Here is an 18,269-nt window from a genome sequence, read left to right as displayed (position 1 = left end):
AAGTTTAAATAATAATGAGCTTCGGTTGATGGTATCGAAGGCTGCTTTAAAATCAACGAAAATGCATAAAGATTTGTTTTCTTCTCTATAAAGCGTCTAGCAACACTAATGAGAGTAAAGATTTGGTCCACTGTGGAGAGATTAGCACGAAACCCAGCTTGGAAACAGCTTATTTTATTATTTCTTTCAGCCCAACTAGCAAGTCTTAAGTAAAGAATTTGAGTGAACAGCTTCCGCAGTGAACTAAGGACAGAAATTCCCCTGTAGTTTTCAGGAAGGTTGACCCACTTTTTAAAAATTGCAGAGATGGATGAAGACCGGAAAGAATTTGGGATATCTTCCTTATCAAAAATTCTGTTAAACAAAACTAAAATATGTTCAAGAAATTTTGAGGTGGCATTTTTGTAAAACTCAGCCGGGATGCTATCTAAACCCGGAGCTTTGCTGTCTTTCATTTTATTTAATGCAATAAGCAGTTCATGCATGGAGAATGGAGCATCTAACTCTTCAATGTGAATGAACGGTAACGCAAAGCTTATAGATATTTGATTTGGATCCGCCAGTAGAAGTGTTTCAAAATACGATGCCATTTGATCGGCACTAATGCAAATAACAGGCGGCTTATTGCGCCCACTTTAAATACGCACATTAGCCCAAAACACTCTAGGATCTCTGCTCTGTACAAGATTTAATGCAGAGTTGTTGAGAAAAAGTTGTTTTTTACAGCTGCATAGATTTTTAAATGCTTTATTTGACTCCAAATACAAGGATTTGAAAGCCAAATTATTCGTTTTTCTAAAAAGTTTCAAAAACTTGAAAGATTTTTCTCCTACATTCCTCGTCACACCAACTAGATTTAAAGACGCTTCCTCTATTATTTGAATAGGTAACTGCTGACTCTCTAATAGTTCGCAATATCAAATCTGTTGCTTCGTCAATTGAGTTTGTAGCCTGATTTGTTATATTAATTGAATGCTGGTTTAAGTTTCTCTTATAAATATCCGATTTATTACTAATCCAAAGTAGTCTGTTGCAACCATTTACATTTCGACGTCGGATATTGGTTTCTTGGGTTTTGAACTCACACGACACACAAATGGGAAGGTGAGTTGAATAACTAGCCAGAAAAACCTCGAAATCTTTCACAATGTCAAGCCAATCCCCTTTGACTAAGCAGTAATCGATTACAGAGCAACCTTGATTGGAAATAACCGTAAAATTGCCAGCACTATCACTTATGGAGGTCCCATTCAAGATAAAAAACCCAAAATCCTCAATCAAATCCATCAGGCATTTTCCATTTAAAATTTCAAAATACTTAAGATATTGTAACTCTTTATCCTCTTCCACAAATGTTTCCAATAATATAAATATGTCATAGCTCAAAACTAATTTAAAAAAATCTGGCATTAATAATTTGTTTTAAGTCCAGTGACATCAATGTATAAAAGTTGGAATAGTACCTAAGATAATGAAGTTAAGCGATAAGAATGTTAAGATAATTTAAAACCATAGGACAGATGAATGCCTTCAGAAGTAGCTATAGTTCGAGGAAGAGAAAAATAAGACTCCTCCTATCTGCTTGTTTGCCCATGTATCGTATGCGTAGAGTAAAGTAAGAAAATACAACAATAAGCCAAATACCTTTACCCGTGACCTGGTAAGCAAGAAAAAGAGCATTTAATTATTTAAAACAATAACTAAACAAATACATATGTATGAAGGTACAATGTTTTCGTTCGTGTTTGAAAGGTAAACATATTTAATGAAATTAAAGTAAGTATTATTTATTGTTCCTTAATTTTCACATTTAAAGTTTAAATCATCATCACTTCGATTTCCCTTCCATCATTCCCAGCATAACATACTTAAGACATAAGAGTACCACCTATTATATCAGGAGTTAAAGTTGTTCACATGACAACAATCCATGGTATCCCCTTTATTTCAAAATTAAATTCCCTAACCAGAAAATGTTATTTATTTATTTATGTTTTGTTCTTTAAATATCACTGCAAAGATAGGTTGTACTTTTAAAAACAGCATTTTCCAGTCTTCGGGAAGAGATGAATGCGTACATATTTAATAAAGGAATACACAAATATTATAAGAAACTATAACGTACCTTATTTTTTCAACGAGAGTTGGTTATTGATTATATCTTCCTTAGCTTGCTTCTTTTGTGGCTTGTATACCGACTGTGACAAGCTTTAATGTTTAAATCTAAACAGGATGTAATTTCTACATAAGAAACTTTTCCTGCGTCTTTTATAAAGCGTTTTTTTATAAAGGCAGGTAGATGTTGAAATGGAATAAAACAAGTTGTGTGTGATGTATTAAGAAAATGATTTTTTGTATTTGAAAGGCGCAACGCACGCCTCGGCTTCTTAGGGTGGCATGGATCCGAGTGGCTTAATTTTGAATTATTCTTTCGCATAGATCCGGCTGAATTTGAGTCCAATATGGTTTAATTTGGGCCATAAGAAACTAGTTATCATCGTTATGTAGTGCTCGCTGTTGACGGTGATTGCCAAACTAACGTCGTTTTCAAAAAAGTACCCATTAAGCCGCCACCGGCCCAAGTTTCGACGCAAAATTCCGACGCAAAAGGCCGATTTCTTGTGCACTGTGAGGAATAGACTGCCTCGGTTTCTACTGTAAACTTCCACGGATCGCGGCAATGTTCTCGGCCGATCTTGCGTTCCTTGAACGTACGGCCGAAATCCACCCGCGCCAATTGAAAAACCCTTTAATATTTAAAATTTACCGTTGTGCAACAAAAGACTCTTCAAGGAGGTTTTCCACCCAAAGAGTTTTGTTGATTGAAAAACCACTCTAATCGGATGCATTGCCATGCCATAATAGACAAAATTTTAATATTTTGCATAGATCCTTATAATTTTATTTATTTTTGTGTAAAGATTATTGCTTTTTGCAATATTTCTTGAGTTTAAATTTGATAAGTTAACTGCGAGGTCATACGTCAACGGAATTTTGTCTTCTATTTTATAAACTACTCGTACACTTACAATTAATTTGCGGCAATGGAGCTAAAAATTTAACATATATTTTTCTCATGTGGAACCTCTTTTTTTAATAACTTATTTGCCTTAAATCCAATCTGAATGTTTTTTACTTCTTATAAAATGGACTCACCAGACAAATCAATTTTTAAAAATTGAGATCCTTTTGCAGTCGTTTTGATTTTTTTTACTATGCGTGATAGAAAGTTTTTTATCAATAAAAGTAAATCTTCATATATGTAAGTAAAAAATTTAAGGTTTTTTGGGTTTATATTTTTTTAAAAGGGTTTAAATTACAATGTAATAGTATAAACAAAAAGTTTGGAGCAGAAGAATTGGTATTTAAAACATTTTTGTTATGTTCAATAGGTTGGGTTTACGGAAGATTTGTGTCCGAAGAAAAGAAATGTTTGAGCTCATCAAATGTGTTCAGACATCTCTCCAAACACTTTTTGTTCTCCAAAAGGTATAAAGTTCCCAAGAAACTGTCGCGAATCCAGTCTTCATGGCTCCATGAACAACATGGAGACCACATACCTCAATATCAAGGACTTGCATGCCATCACTTTCCGCTTGCTTGAGTAATTTTAAAAATGAAAAATTAACATTTGGCCCATCCATATTTACTTGAAGAAGTTTATGTTTGTTCAAAAACCGGATACCATTCGAAAGGCGTTTTAAAATATCTTGGGATTTTGCAAAACTCGCTTTGTAAATATCTATTACAGACCATGTCTTTCATTTTATGAACTAACGAACGACTAAAACCAATAGTCCTTTTTGAAATTGATTTTGACATTTCTTCCCTGTTTATTGGTCAGTGTTGTACTTTGCATACACCCAAGCTCGCAACCACCCTAAATCCTATAGTGACCCCAAGCAGGAGGGTTGCAGTGGGGCAACATGTCCCCACTACACACCCCACTTTTGCATGCATTCAAATTCGCACCTACCATTAATACTATTAAAATAAGACCACTCAATAAAAAATATAATAATTGCGGTTATTTTTAATTTTCTCAAAAACTAAGACATAAAATCATCTAATTTTTAGTTTTTGATTTATAATTAATAAGAGCAACAAATTATTGAAAAACAACGTACAAAACTTAATTGTAAGTATTACCGTTATTTTTAAATATTTTTGTTTTCAATTTTAAGTAATAACTGTTGTAAATTACCCCTTCCACCTAAACGGTGGGAGATCGGAACACCCTCCCATAGTAAAAAAAATGCCTGTTCCTAACTCTTCTAAAAATTAACGTTATAGTATCTTGTCGCCTGAATTATTGTAGTCTTCACTGTCAAACGAATAATTTTGAACAGAAATGTCAAATTAAATGTTCGTTCAGGAATAAGTTTCTTATGTTAAAATATAAAGACGAATTTCAGCAAATTGTTTCTCTGACCGCTTTTCATAATCCCTGAACAAAATTCTTTTCCCTTTCCAGTTTAGCGGAAACCATGCAATCTTTCTACACCTAAAAGCGGAAATTGGACTCATAAACTCATTTAAGTATGCGTGTGATTTCTTCTCTAATTTTATTAAATTTTAACTAAAAACTTAGTAAGCCATTCTATGTATGCGTCAAAACACGTCAATTTTTTTCGATGAATTTGTGCACATTACAAATACAACAATGTAAACAATTGGCTTTTGGAGGGTGATACGTACGAAGGATATATATCTTCATATAGAGTGTTTTTGGCCTTTGATTTTGATAGCCAAATATTTAAGCATTGAAACAATTTAAAAAAATACTTCTTTTTATTCCTATGGATCCTGCCTCTTCTTTATACCAGAAAAAAAAAAAAACTAAACTAAAAAATTAGTTTTTTCTCTCTGGCTTATAACTTTTCTAGTTGTACTCTAATGAATGCCGTTCTTAATAATTTCTTTTTGATTGTTCCCCAACTGGGATTTCCTTTACAAAAAAAAAATACAAATAGTTTTCCCAGAACAACGGTTAATATTTTTGATGACCTCAATCTACTTCGCTTTTCTAACATTGCCATCTTTTTAGAAGAGGCCACGACAAACATTCTATCGTATTCTGACCTTTTGTCTTGAGGCGGTATTCTATTCGGTCTAACTGCGTCGCCGCCGCTCCAGATTTTTCTCTGTTTTCAAAACCAGCAAAAGATTTGTAGTCTCTTTTGACTTGGTGTGGTGATTCGAACACCAACCTTGGCCAGAGAGAAAAAACTAAACTAGTTTCTAGAATCTAATTGGTCTTAAAAGTTAAAGAAAAATTATTGACACAGCAAAATCCCAAACCGCTGCTGGAAGGAGGAAAACATTCTTGTAAATGGAAACCTTGCCATTTCTGAAACAAGATTGTGAGAAGAGTTCCGATAGTTCATGCGAAGTTGTAAAACTTAAAACCCATAAACTTTTCTACAGACAATTTTAGAGGAAGAGAAAACGCATCACAATATGACTTTTCTTCGTATTTCAACACTTAAGATTAGGCATAAAACCATACTAGTTTTGGGGTGGTGTAACGTAATAATTTTATAATTAATTTATACTTAACTTTTTCATTTTTTTCAACATTTGGATTATTTATTATTAGTTTAATATTTTATTTAAATTAAAACTTTAAGTTGATCGTTGGTGTACATAATTGACTTGGTTGGAGTTGAAGATGATCTGGAGCTCAATCTTAGTTATTAATAAGGGACTTGGTACCGTTTTGACCAAAAAAATGTCATTCAAAGGCATTAAACCGCTGTTCTCAACTCGCCGTTGTGTGAGTTAATTTCGAATGTAAAAGTCATGAAGTATGGCTCTGTTTTCCAGTTATTGGTTGCGGCGAATGCTAACATTCAGCTTGTGCACTTACTGCAAAGCAGCTCCCACTGCCTCCACCTTTTGTCTGCCTCTTCTTCTAGATAAATTTGAACTTTTATTATTTTATCCATCTGTTGTAAATGTTAGAGAATTTCTGCATTTGTCAGGTTTCTGTTGTTTGTTAACGAAGTTCTTATGCTAAGGCGTTGGTGAAACAAAGCGAGCGCATCTGAATATAATTGCACGAATGCATTGCAACCAGTGGCGAGGCGTCATATTGTTCAAGTCGTGCATGAACGACTAGCTTACAGGCGACATTATTTTAATTTCTATCTAATTAACCCACACCTCATAATCATACTGTTCCTTCATTCCTTATAGTTATATCTAATGTATACGTACATATTTTCCATTTTCCAACTCGCGCGTTCCTTCTGTGAACTACCCAAATAAAAAAAACGAACTAGCTACCTGCTACTGTTTTGTTTTACTCAACCGATCTGTACAGTGTATCTACCCAAGCCGTTCATACGATTTGGCAACGAAATGAGCCCATAGAAAGCATAAAAGAAAAGAAAAAAACAATTCGCTCGTTGTAGGGAGCATTTCGTGCAAATCTGTTTTGAACGAGTAGAGCTTTTTTAAATATATAGAATGATGGAAATAAGGAAAACGGATAGCTAGGGCGTAGGTAAGTAGTTTATTTATTTATTTGGGTACATATTCCAACATTTTATTTTGTTATTTTTTCGAATATGAGAAATGAGACGCGCGTCGTTCCTAGGGACGATTTCGTTCGGATCAGTTTTGAACGAGGAAAGCTTCTTTTTGCTGTGGAATGAAGGAAATGAGGAAAACGGCTAGCTGGGGCATAGATGATCTGGTTTCAGTTTTCCCTGAGATATACAAATTATGTGAACTTGTACTAACATTCCCTTTAACAACCTCGTCTGTTGAATGGTCGTTTTCAACCCTTAAAAGAATAAAAACCTATTCTGCAACAACTATGGGCCAAAATAGGTTATCAAATCTTTCAATGCTTACAATTGAACAATAAACAGCTAAAAGTACTAACGTAAAATGTCTATTGTTATTTACCTTAAAAAAAAAACTAAACTTTCAAATATACTTAATGATCACATACCTATTTATTATTAACATAAAAATTAAACCACATTATTATGTACTTTTATATAAAAAAAGACTTGTTTGACTTCTTGGCATCGCAAATAAGAATTTTGAAACTGAACGACTACATTTTTTAGGCACGCGTCGCCGCTGATTGCAACGTATTCCTCAAACTCCACGTATTCTTTCAGAATCTGAATTACAGCACCCAGTCCGCACTTCCGTAGTGATCACCATGTACTAGACTTTCAGTAAGTTTTTCTTTAGAGGGTGATTCCCGCTCGCTGGATGCGACGGCTTTTCAGTAGCCAGCTGGTCGACGCCATATTCAATACTGTAAAGATTCTTCATGTCATTCGTTCAAATCACCGGCCAAGATGAAATCATTTTCTTTCAAGCTCAGTTTTACTTCCCTAAAAAGAATCTGGAGTTTTGAAGCAGAAAAAGTAACTTGCGGAACTCCAGCAGCATAAGCCGCAAGCATATACATCTGCTTTTCTTGAGTAAGAGAGATGCATACAATGCAAACGTCTAACGTCTTGAGCTTTCGCAATTTATGGTTGTATACAACTTTATAATTAATGCCTTTTCGTATAAAGAGAGCGACACAGCCCGTCCTTTCTTTCGATATTGTAATTCTTATGAGTCAATTTATGTTTGTGGTTTAGCTTGGTTTAACTAGCCATAAACACTTTGGGATTGAAGCCTTTTAAAAGTTGGAGTGTTTTTGGTGTTCGTTCAATCCTAATCAGTGTATTTACATTCACAGCTAAATCCTTTTGTTATGGTCTTACTTTAGCCAGTGAAGAGAAGAGATGATCCACCCTTTGCCTTGCTCTTATATCTGACTTTGCAGTCCTAAAATGGCAAGGCTACAATGTCAAAACTTACGCACTAACCATCACACCACGGATACAACGGTACATATCCCTAACAACTCTCATTCTCATTTTGTAGTCGGAAATTTAAAATAAAAATTAAGCACAAATTGAAAAAAAAATTCTTTATAGGTAAAACATACATCACATTCATAACGTTAAGACTAAAATTCCCCTTGCAGTTCAAAAACAAATGTTTGTTTTCTAATGGTACATTTATTTGGACTCGAATACTGCCTACATAGACAATCACTCAAGGGAAACCAGTTTTGTTCGAAGAAATATGTTTAGGATAGTTGATGTTCTTGATTTGATACCTGTAAAGATATCCAGTTGCTGCTAGAAATTGTAAATTGGTCAACTGTACATTCATAGTATTTCCCAAGTTGCTAATTTATGTTCTTGAGTAACACAATTAGAATAATGATTTGTTTTGTATTTAATCTGCTTCAATTTTTTTTTTTGACATTTCAAATGGAAACATAAAACATAAGTAACATATAGGGAAGGGACTTTATTCGATATTAATTAAAAATCGGTCCAATAAATTAAAATTTTTCATTAATTTTCCACGGTTTAAAACGCAAATATTGTTTATTACAAATTGTCCCTGAAATGTATATTATCATATCCACTCCCAAAATGACTCGATAGTGCTGAATATTGTGGTAGGCGTCCGCTGGCGATAAATTATTTTAAAATCATAATAGCGAACCCTTACCTTTATAATAAAGCTAAATTTTTAGCTTATTTTTAATAAAATTATTTTTGTTTGCGTTTTTTTCTTCCTGAAAACTAAACAAAAAACACCCGAAATGAAATACATACACCTGTGAATTTATTTCAAAATAAACATACAAGGATTAAATAAACGTATAAAATTTGATCCCTCTATGGAATGTTTGCCAAGTAATCCCTAATAGTAGCAGTGTCCAGGCATTTGAAACCATTTTTGTCACAAACACCGATCTCAATGTTTTCCGCGGTCATCTTGCCTTCAAATCCTTCTTTGAGAGTCAAAATAACAGTATGAACGGCATCATCCAGTTCCAAATCTTCGCTATATCTAAATGTAAAAAAGTTAAATTTGTAAATAAAATACCATGTATGCATTATCGAACGATTACACTGTTTATGATTTTTTATTTAGAAACTCATAATCCAAGAAAACATTTAAAATGAATGATCAAAATCTTTAAACATTTATGATCTTGTAATTAAATTCTATAGGGATTTTGTTGATTATTTATTTTTAATAAATGTCAATTCCAAAAGAAATTTAATCAATAAGCCCGTTTATTTCAGTCTATAGCTACAACTTCGATTAAAACTAACAGGGGAGAAAACAGTTTGTCGTTTCTTTAAAGAAATTTATTCACACAGCCATACAATTCACTTTTACGGAATACGCACAAATATTTTTTTTTCCAAATATTGATGTTTATAGTGGTTCCTATTGGTCTTATGTATTTTTGTTTGGTGGATGCTTATTTGCGCCTTGACATCTTAAGTTATATTAATATTGACTTAATCGATTCTTATTCGGATTGTATTTTGAACATGAGTTCATCTAGCTCAAATATTAGTGGCATTGTTTGAGGTGTAAGTCGCGTCTTCATTAAAAATATTTCTCCCCACAATCCTGACTCAAGGATTGAGTAAAACTGAATACAAACAAGTGTGTGGAAAATTTTCAAATGTTAAGAACCTTAACATAGGCAATAGGCAAACAGTGGCAATATTTTCATACTTTTAAAAGGGCTTTATCCGCTCTGGATTTGGATTGGGATTTGTGAGTTGTTAAGATTCAATTTCAACTTATATTTGAAGAGAACATTTATTGTATTTTATAATTCTTCTTTATTGACTTTAAATCCAAATCACAAATAAATAACATATTATTGAGATAGGGCTTAGCAGCTAGGACTTCCTGGCTAAAGTCCTACAATAATCAAACAATTGAATCAAGGAAATGAGATCTCCGATAAAAAGAAGTAGGCATGCACAGTGAATTGAGAGCAAATTTTTACAAACATAATAGTTTAGCCACGGAGGAAATGTCAGAATATACTATTGTTGCTTTTTTTGAATTGAAACTTTTTAAAATTAGTTAAAAAATAGAAATTAACAATTTAGTAAACTAACGATAATCAGGCATATCTATCGAATAAAACAATGTCAAAAATTCGTTCTTGGTAAAAGGTAAACTGGCAACAAATTTCTTTTTTTTATAAATGCACATCGTTTTTACCTTTTTTCCATAAATGTTTTTCCATTAACTGCGTTTTTACCCATTGCTGTTGCTTTCCATGCGAAATATGCTCCAGATGGATCACACTGAAACAAATATGGACGATCAGAGTCCCATCCACATATAAGGAGTGAGACACCGAATGGACGCACACCACTTGAAATTTTAATTTATGCGAATTTAAATAAGTTCTTTATTACTTTAAATAAAATAAATTACCCGGTTTGTGTATACTCCTGCATCAATGTTGCTACACGTTGCACTAACTGGGCTACAGGTATTGGCTCCTTGTATGTCAGAAAATAGTTCTGAGCTATTTTACGTGCTTGTTTTACTAGCAGACGATAATCGGGTCCCATACCAGAGTAAACCATACCTATGTGATCTGTGACCATTTCAACACGTTTAACGCTATGTTCCTCATAGAGTGACGACTTAGGTTTATTTTCAGTGGCCAATACCACACCATTTGAAGCTTAAATTAATAAAATTAATATTTATCTAAGTGTGCTTCAAAACTCATCCTACCCATAATTCCTACCGAAGGTGTGCCGGCTGACACTGCAGCCAAAGCATATTCGATCTGTACCAGTTTACCAGACGGGCTATTGAAAACAGAATAAACAATTGCAAATATATTTTTAAAAGAAATATTCTTTTACCTGAAAGTAGTCAACGAAAAGCTATATCTTTCAGAAGCCATTTTCAATTAGATTTATGTTGCTGTATTTGTCAAACAAAATCAATCCAAAATAAGAATAATTTGAACTCTCTACAATAAATGAAGATGAAATTAGTTAACCTGAGTCTAACCGAAGATCGTGACTCTTATGTTTCCTTGTTTCAAATTCCGGCCGAAAAACTAATTGTCATTGTTAAAAACACTATATGGAGGCATAAAACATCGGCTGCCATCTTGGTTTCTTGCAACCTAAGGCAAACAGCTGATTTGTTAGCTGCTTCAATGAAGCGTTCAATTTGCGCAAAACTCCTAAGTAAAGTCTATGTATGAGTAAAAACAATCCAAAATTTGATGTTGGAATTCTGTTAATCTGTTGATGCAAGGAATGTTCAATCTCGTATTGGATAGGGTATCTTGGATTTGTGGATTTTTAGATTGTTGAACGAGTTGGGTAGCCAAGGGCGGAACCAAACTTTTCATCAGGGGGGGGGGGGGGTCACACACTTAGATGAGTTTTTACTCAACGCTTAAAAATGTTCTTTAATGTTTTGTAAAGGATGCTAACAAAATTTAATAATTGCTTAAATGACAACTTTAGTTATCAAATTATTTAGAACACTGTTGTCCAGCAAGTTATGGTCTAACTATTTAATTTGGATGACTCATATGAAAGCATTTCAAGATTCGAACAGTTGTCTATATATGCCATATTTAAGAGCTCAAATACAATATCTTAGATTGTTTTTGGTGCATTTCGCGCACGTTTTTCCAAAAACAAAACAAACTTTTTTTTTTTCATTTCTATTTATGCGAAGAACGCTGCACAAATTTAAAAGTCCAGAAAATGAGAGACAGTAGATTTTTCGAACTCAATTTCCCGGAGTCTCTTATTACTATCTTTATCAATCTGCTTTATCGTATTTGGATCTTATAAAGTCGTCAACAAAACTTAAAAATTGTAGAGACAAAAAGCTTTGGTTCTTGAATTTAAGGTATGTAGTTGCATTTAAGCACATAATTTCTCTAAAAAAATAAATTAAAATAAAGTAAGTTAAGTAAACAAATAAGTTGGGAAGAAGAGATAAGTAGTACTCACAAATTACACGTTTCAAAGCCTTTATCTATGGATATAAAACGTTTATTATGTTTTTCACTTAGCCATTAGTTTAACAAAAGTGTCACTTGTTTTTTTGGGACATTTGTATTATTGAAATTCGTGTTTGAATCTCAGTTCTAGAGCATCCAAAGCAAATTCACTTCAAAAGTAGATTTATTTAATTTTGTAAGCTCTTTTGTATTCAACAGAAAACCAATTTTGAAAGAAATGAAATGCACGACTGGGTCGCAAAAACTTGATATACGAAAATATGTTTTTCTTGTACAAAGAAGCCAAATTAAGAACACAAAATTTGGAGAAAATTTTAGAAAAATCACATGTTTGCACCAAAAAATTTTTTGTAGAGACTGCTGTTATTTTTCGTATTAAAAAAATGATAAAAACTCCTAACACTAATCAGCTGAAAATCTTAATTGTCTGGACTGTAGGGGCCAGGAAAGACAGACAGACGGAAGGAATCGAGGTACACACTTTTTTCGACTTCTCTACCACCGCAGTGGTTCAGATTCTATCAATCTATGACCGCCTCTCCATACAACTAAAAACACTGTGCGCCGTAATGTCATATTTGATTAAAAGCTCTACTTCGAAATTGATTACTTATGCAAAACTTGCCATATAGTTCCTATATGCCGCAAGTAAAAATCACTTCTATGCTCAGGCTCACTATCTATGTGTGTCAAAAAAGTTTAATAATAAAATTGAAGGCTACTTTAAGGAATTTAAAGGCAACTTAATATAAAATTGATGATCTCTTATTCAAGGTTTCTTCCTAAGAACCTGAATATTTGCTCTTTTTCTTAGAAACAATTTTTATGAAAATAATTTAAAGCATGACTTAAGTTTTTCAAGTTTTTAACTGAGCGAAAATCAAAATTTTAGTTTTTGACAGCAAACTACTTTTTGGTAAATGTCATTAAATTACTAATAAATCTTTAAATGAAATCTTTACTTATATAACTTAACTGTATAAGCTTTTTATTTCATATGCCCCCCCCCCCTGGATCGTCAATTGGTCAAAAGTTGATGAATTTGTGCTGTGTTTTTGGAATAGGGCTGAATATTTGATTCATATTATGTTTTTGGTCCAATATTATGTCAAAAGTAGTACTTTTAGCAACAAAATTCAAGGAAGTAAAATACAAATGTTGTTTTCATATACAAAAAATAAATAATTCAAAATATAATGGGGGTCATATCCATTAAATCAATACGATTAGTTTTGAATTGAAGGGAATTCATACGAAAAAGGAAACAAATTATCTCCCAGGGGGGGACATGAACCCTACGACCCCCCCCCCTGGATCCGCCATTGTGGGTAGCTGTATTGAGATAGCTGTCAACAAATAAACAACTTTCAGCTGTTCACAAAAAGCAGATAAACATTTTTATGCTTTGAAGTTAAATTTTTTGTTACATAAAACATTTAATGGATAATTCAACTGATTCGTCGGACTTGCCGCTCGTTATGGTGAATTTCAGCCACAATCTCAAAGTATGGCCAATTTATTCGCCCTTGATCAGTCAACGTTTTCTTGTTATTGTCTATGATAATGTTTTAACGCTTTTTTATATTTCTGAATTTTTATTTCTTATGTCTCAATTTTAAATTACCGCAGGACGAATTTCTATTCGTAATTTTTTTTATTTGATAGATGTGTGAAAATAAATAATAACTGTAGCAATTTAAGAGCGAGGATATAATTATTTCTATTTTTCATTAATTTTGAAAGTTCACTTTTTTACATACAAAACACACAAAAATGGTTTATTTTGACATTTCTTTCCTGTTTTTTGTTCAGTATTGCCATAGTTGCTTTTTTGGATTTCTTTGATTTTAGTGCTCAAATGCAAAAAGTACTTTGCATATATCAAAACTCGCACCCAATCCAAATCCTATAGTGAGCCCAATAAGGGGTTTGTAGGTTGGCAGCATTTAACCCTTACATACCTAGCTGTTAGTACGCCGTGCTATCAATTAAAAAAACTTGTTTTAGGCTCAAAAAATGCAATACAAAAAAAGTAGGGTTAAGTCCGAAAAAGAAAATATTTTTTTCTATGACTTAAAGTTGTTTCCTCGCCTTAATATTTAAAACATGTTCTATTGGGACCCCTACCTAACTGTAAAAAAAATCAGAAGGAAATTCGTGCTACGGTAATGGAAAGTCGCCCCTTTCTAATTACTTCTCATCAAAAATTGACCCTCGTTCTTCAAAAACTTTTACAATTTCTTGAAAAATTGTTCTTCGCCGAGTTTTTGGGCCTCAGAGCTAGTCCTATTTCTTTCTATACTCCTCCAAGAATTGCAGTATGGATTTATGTTTTCAACCTTAAAAAAAGGCTATAGAGTGATTCTTCTTCGCGGTTTTCAATCATCTGAAAGAATAACTTACCTTTCCTGTCAGAAATGAAACGTCATTTCAGTGAAAAATGTGTTAAAAAAAATATTTTACTGCTTTTGGCATACAAATTATACAAATAAAAAATACGTTCTTAGTAATACAAATGGAAGTAAAATAGTCTAAATACCGACTTCAAAATTATTTTTCGCATTCAGGTTATGCAGTTTACCCCTTGAACAGAATGAGATGCAGCTGTAGCTAAAAAAATCGCTGTAGTATAAGCTGTCAATAAAACGCTCCCTAATGTATCAAAGGTCGCCTACAATGGTGTAGCGCAGCGGGCATGTTCAACGCATATGAAATATATATTTGAACTGAATTTGTATGGTAGCATACTATAAAAAAGTTACAAAACCAGAAAAAAATTCTCAAATGCATTGAACGTTCCCAAAAAAGAAGTGAAAAGTCAAAGAATGAAATGATTGGTTTCCACCATCTGTCATCTCAAATGTAGCTTGTAGCGCCGCTAAAAGTTAAGGTTGAGTCAACTTGCGCTGCAGCTACAGCTACAGCTACAGCTTCTCATTGTGTCGATGTATAGTATTTTCGTATCTTTTAACTTTGACAGTGCTACAGGCATCAGCTACAGCTACACCATTCTGTTCAGCCAGTTAACCTTTTTTGATTCGAAAAAAACACATAAATATATGTGACTTTTTGAGACTATCTAAGTTTATTTAGTAAATTTATATTAACCGTTGTTTTAAAAAAGCATTTTCATATCTAAAGTGTTTTTCCTTATTTCAAAGAAGATACTAATTTAAAAATGTTGTGTTAATTTTGTTGACCTCATAGCAAATGTCATTAAACCCAGCCCAGTGCAATTATCAGTTAAATAACTAAACAACACAAACGCCAAAAGCAAGTAAACAAGAGGCAACAGCAATGCCAAATGTCGTAAGGTGATTTTCATTCACAAATTTGTGTTTCGTTCTTCTTGTAACAATAAATAAAGCAGATCATCTCAGCCGCTATAAACAAAAGAGAGGGTGCTTATAATTTGTAGAAGAACAAAAAGAAAACGAATGGAAACAACAGAAAAATTCAAAAATTGAAATGCAACAAAATAATGTAACAAGAAAGTAAATACCTTTATATTGCGAATGTTTATAGGTCGAGTGTAAATTGAAATCGACTGTTGTTAGGTTTGTATTCATTTAAGAAATTATACAAAATAAATTAAAGGGACATAAACCTTAAAAGAATTAAGAAGTTTTTATGTGAAAATTATTTGATATATTGATTAAAACACAAGGATTACAAATACTGAGTTTTTAATTTTGTTAAATTCAAAATTTCCATGTCTCAACCAACAAAGAGGAAACCAAAAGTGAACGTTAATAAAACATACATAAAACATTTCATGACATTTATGTGTCAAATATTTCTTCAATTAAATGTCTGAGACGCAAATTATTGCAAGCTTCGATTCTTTTGTGGTAATTTCGACTACTTTTTGGGCGGTATCTTAGCCATTTCTTGACAAATGTTGGTTTTTATGTGCGCACTTGGTAAAGGTTTATCTGAATTTACATGGTCGCTAATGTAGCCTCATGAAAAAAATGTCAGCGGTGTTAAATCGCATGATTTTGATGACCAGTTGATATGGACACGAAGAGAAAATATGCTGCCAAGCATTTTCTCTTGCAACAAAGCCATTTTGCTCAAGTTGTGTGACATGTGTTACCGTCTTATTGAAGCTGCGTATTTTTCAAGTCGTAATCATCAAAAGCAGGCAAAAAAAGTCAGTTATCATATATGTGTTCCAATCGCACTAAACAGTGACTTTTTGTGTATGAAATGACCTCTCTTGAATTACTTGAGGATTCTTAGAACCTCAAATACGACAATTTCATTTAATAAAATAACCACTTTTTATGCGTTAAGCTTATTATTACATTTAATAAAATCACTAAAGGTATTGCAAAGGTGTTTTTAAAAACCTTGATTGTAGTTCTTTTATGGTCTTAAATTATTCGTTTAAGGTTTAATTTTAACAAGAACACAATATTATTGTGTTATTGAAAAAATAATAAGTGTGCATGAGCAGTTACCCTATAACGACTTACAAATGACATTTATCTTTGCATATCATAACGGTTATTTTTTTAGTTTTGTAATTAGAGCACGCTAAAAATATTTTATCATTAAAAGCCATCCTATTGATCATTGTTGATATTGCGCGAGTTAGAATAATACGTGTCATCAATTTGCAGTGAAAACAAAATAGGTATTATATTAATTTTTCACATATTTAAAAGTGATTACTTGTTTTTTATTATTTCTTTGCAAAGTTAGTTCTATTTTCTTAAATTTTACATGATTTTTAAGTGTTTACGTACAATTTTAGAAGAATTTTCTTAAATAATGGGCTAGACATTGTTCCGATGAAGAGAGACGTCTCATCCGAAAGCTCCGCTCTGAAGGAAAAACATACAAAATAATATCTGAAATGTTGTCATGTTCACAAAACAACATAACATAAACTTCCTGCTCGCTCTTCTAGAATGACCCCATTTGTTTCCGAAAAGAATAAGAAGAAGAGAAAACTATTTGCTAAAGGTCAGAATTTTAATGAAACGGGCATAAAGAGCTTCAAGAATATTTAGTGGAGTGATGAAACCAAGGTGAACTTGTTTCGTTCCTATAGCAAGCATTACGTTAGACGACCTCCTTGTCAAGAAAACAACCCTAAGTACATAAAAAAGATCATTAAGCACGGTGCGGTGGTGGAAGCATCATGGGTTGCTTCTCTTGGTATGGAGTTGGACCATTGTTCTGGATAAAGAACATCATGGATCAAGAAAAATATGTGGAAATCTTGGAAAACGTTATGCTGCCTTACGCTGATGACGAGATGCCACTGATTTGGAAGTTCCAACAGGACAATGATACAAAACATACCTCGAAAAAAGCAAAGGATTGGTTTCAAGCTAGACAAATTAAAGTTCTCGATTGGCTAGCTCAATCACCTGACCTCAACCCAATCAAGAGCTTGTGGTCTGTAGTCAAGAATGATCTAGCTTCAAAAAAGTTTTCTAACAAGGCTGCCTTATGGAATGGAATTAGGGAAGCTTGGGAAAAAATTCATGCAGAAACTTGTAGAAACCTTGTGGAATCCCTGCAGCAACGTTACGAAGCAGTAATAAAATCTAATGGAAATCCAACAAAATATTAATATAATTGAAATATACCAATTTCTTTTATGAAGGATCTTAATTTTTTTGTTTTATTTTGTTATTTTTAAAATATCAACTATTTTCATGCTTACCACAAAATTCTTTTTTATTGATAACAATTGATTTAAAAAAAATCGAAGTATGAAAAAAATAATTAAAATAATTATAAATAAAAAATCAAATTTGTTCGCAGTTTTCATTTACACCTAGTATTTTTCCACCACTGTATATATGTATAAGCTAAACAAATTGTTTTTATTTATATAATGATGCTTGCAAAAATAAAGAGAAATATAACATTTTGCGTGGATTCATCTCAAATCGATATAAATGCTTCATTGAAGCCAACATAGAGCATTCGGACACTTAAACAAGGGAAAACATTAAAAATAAGGAACTAAAAAATCATAATAGTTAACTTACTATTAATTCAGAACTCTGTAAATACTTCGCTTTTGAATACTGCTGCATTGTCAATAAAATTAGATTAGATTTGCATTCTGCAAGTGACTGGCCGTGAATAATAATATCGTCGAAGTATGAATCTGTTTTTGGAACATACCGTAAGATTTGATCTATTATTCTATTGAAATCAGCTGGAGCAGCAAAACGTCTATTATGGTTAGTGAAATATAAGGCTGCGTATTGGTTCGATACCTTAAGCTGGCTTAAGCTCGGTGAAGTCTATTATAGTTGGGCCTTAAAAATGACTAAAACTTTCGGTTTGAAACTGTATATATTGTAAACGCAATAAAGAGATTAATGGCTGAAACACAAACACGCTTCAGCTTCGGCTTCGCCTGACGTTTACGAGT

At 32.7% G+C, this 18,269-nt stretch overlaps 1 protein-coding gene across 1 annotated transcript; it reads right to left on the bottom strand.

Annotated features, from left to right (window-relative positions):
• Positions 1 to 8,644: 8,644 nt before the first annotated feature.
• On the bottom strand, positions 8,645 to 10,934 carry LOC129941827 (proteasome subunit alpha type-2). The gene is made up of 5 exons (XM_056050577.1): positions 10,737 to 10,934; positions 10,603 to 10,679; positions 10,294 to 10,549; positions 10,075 to 10,230; positions 8,645 to 8,889 (listed from the first exon to the last, which is right to left on the bottom strand). The coding sequence occupies exons 1-5, from the start codon at positions 10,775 to 10,777 to the stop codon at positions 8,715 to 8,717; spliced, it is 705 nt and encodes a 234-aa protein (XP_055906552.1). The 5' UTR covers positions 10,778 to 10,934; the 3' UTR covers positions 8,645 to 8,714.
• Between the last annotated feature and the right edge of the window lie 7,335 nt (positions 10,935 to 18,269).

Source organism: Eupeodes corollae, chromosome 1 (genome assembly GCF_945859685.1).
Source record: "Eupeodes corollae chromosome 1, idEupCoro1.1, whole genome shotgun sequence".
Classification (NCBI taxonomy): domain Eukaryota; kingdom Metazoa; phylum Arthropoda; class Insecta; order Diptera; family Syrphidae; genus Eupeodes; species Eupeodes corollae.
Note: the sequence above shows the minus strand (reverse complement) of the source record. Positions and strands in the feature narration are given on the sequence as shown.

Bases quoted from the DNA above. Each gene is read 5' to 3' on its own strand.
- LOC129941827 (XM_056050577.1), bottom strand. From the start codon at position 10,777: ATGGCTTCTGAAAGATATAGCTTTTCGTTGACTACTTTCAG. The intron at 10,231-10,293 runs GTAATTTATTTT...TAAAATTTCAAG, and splicing joins CAGGAGTATACACAAACCGG to TGGTGTGCGTCCATTCGGTG. The intron at 8,890-10,074 runs GTAAAAACGATG...TTTTACATTTAG, and splicing joins AAAACATTTATGGAAAAAAG to ATATAGCGAAGATTTGGAAC.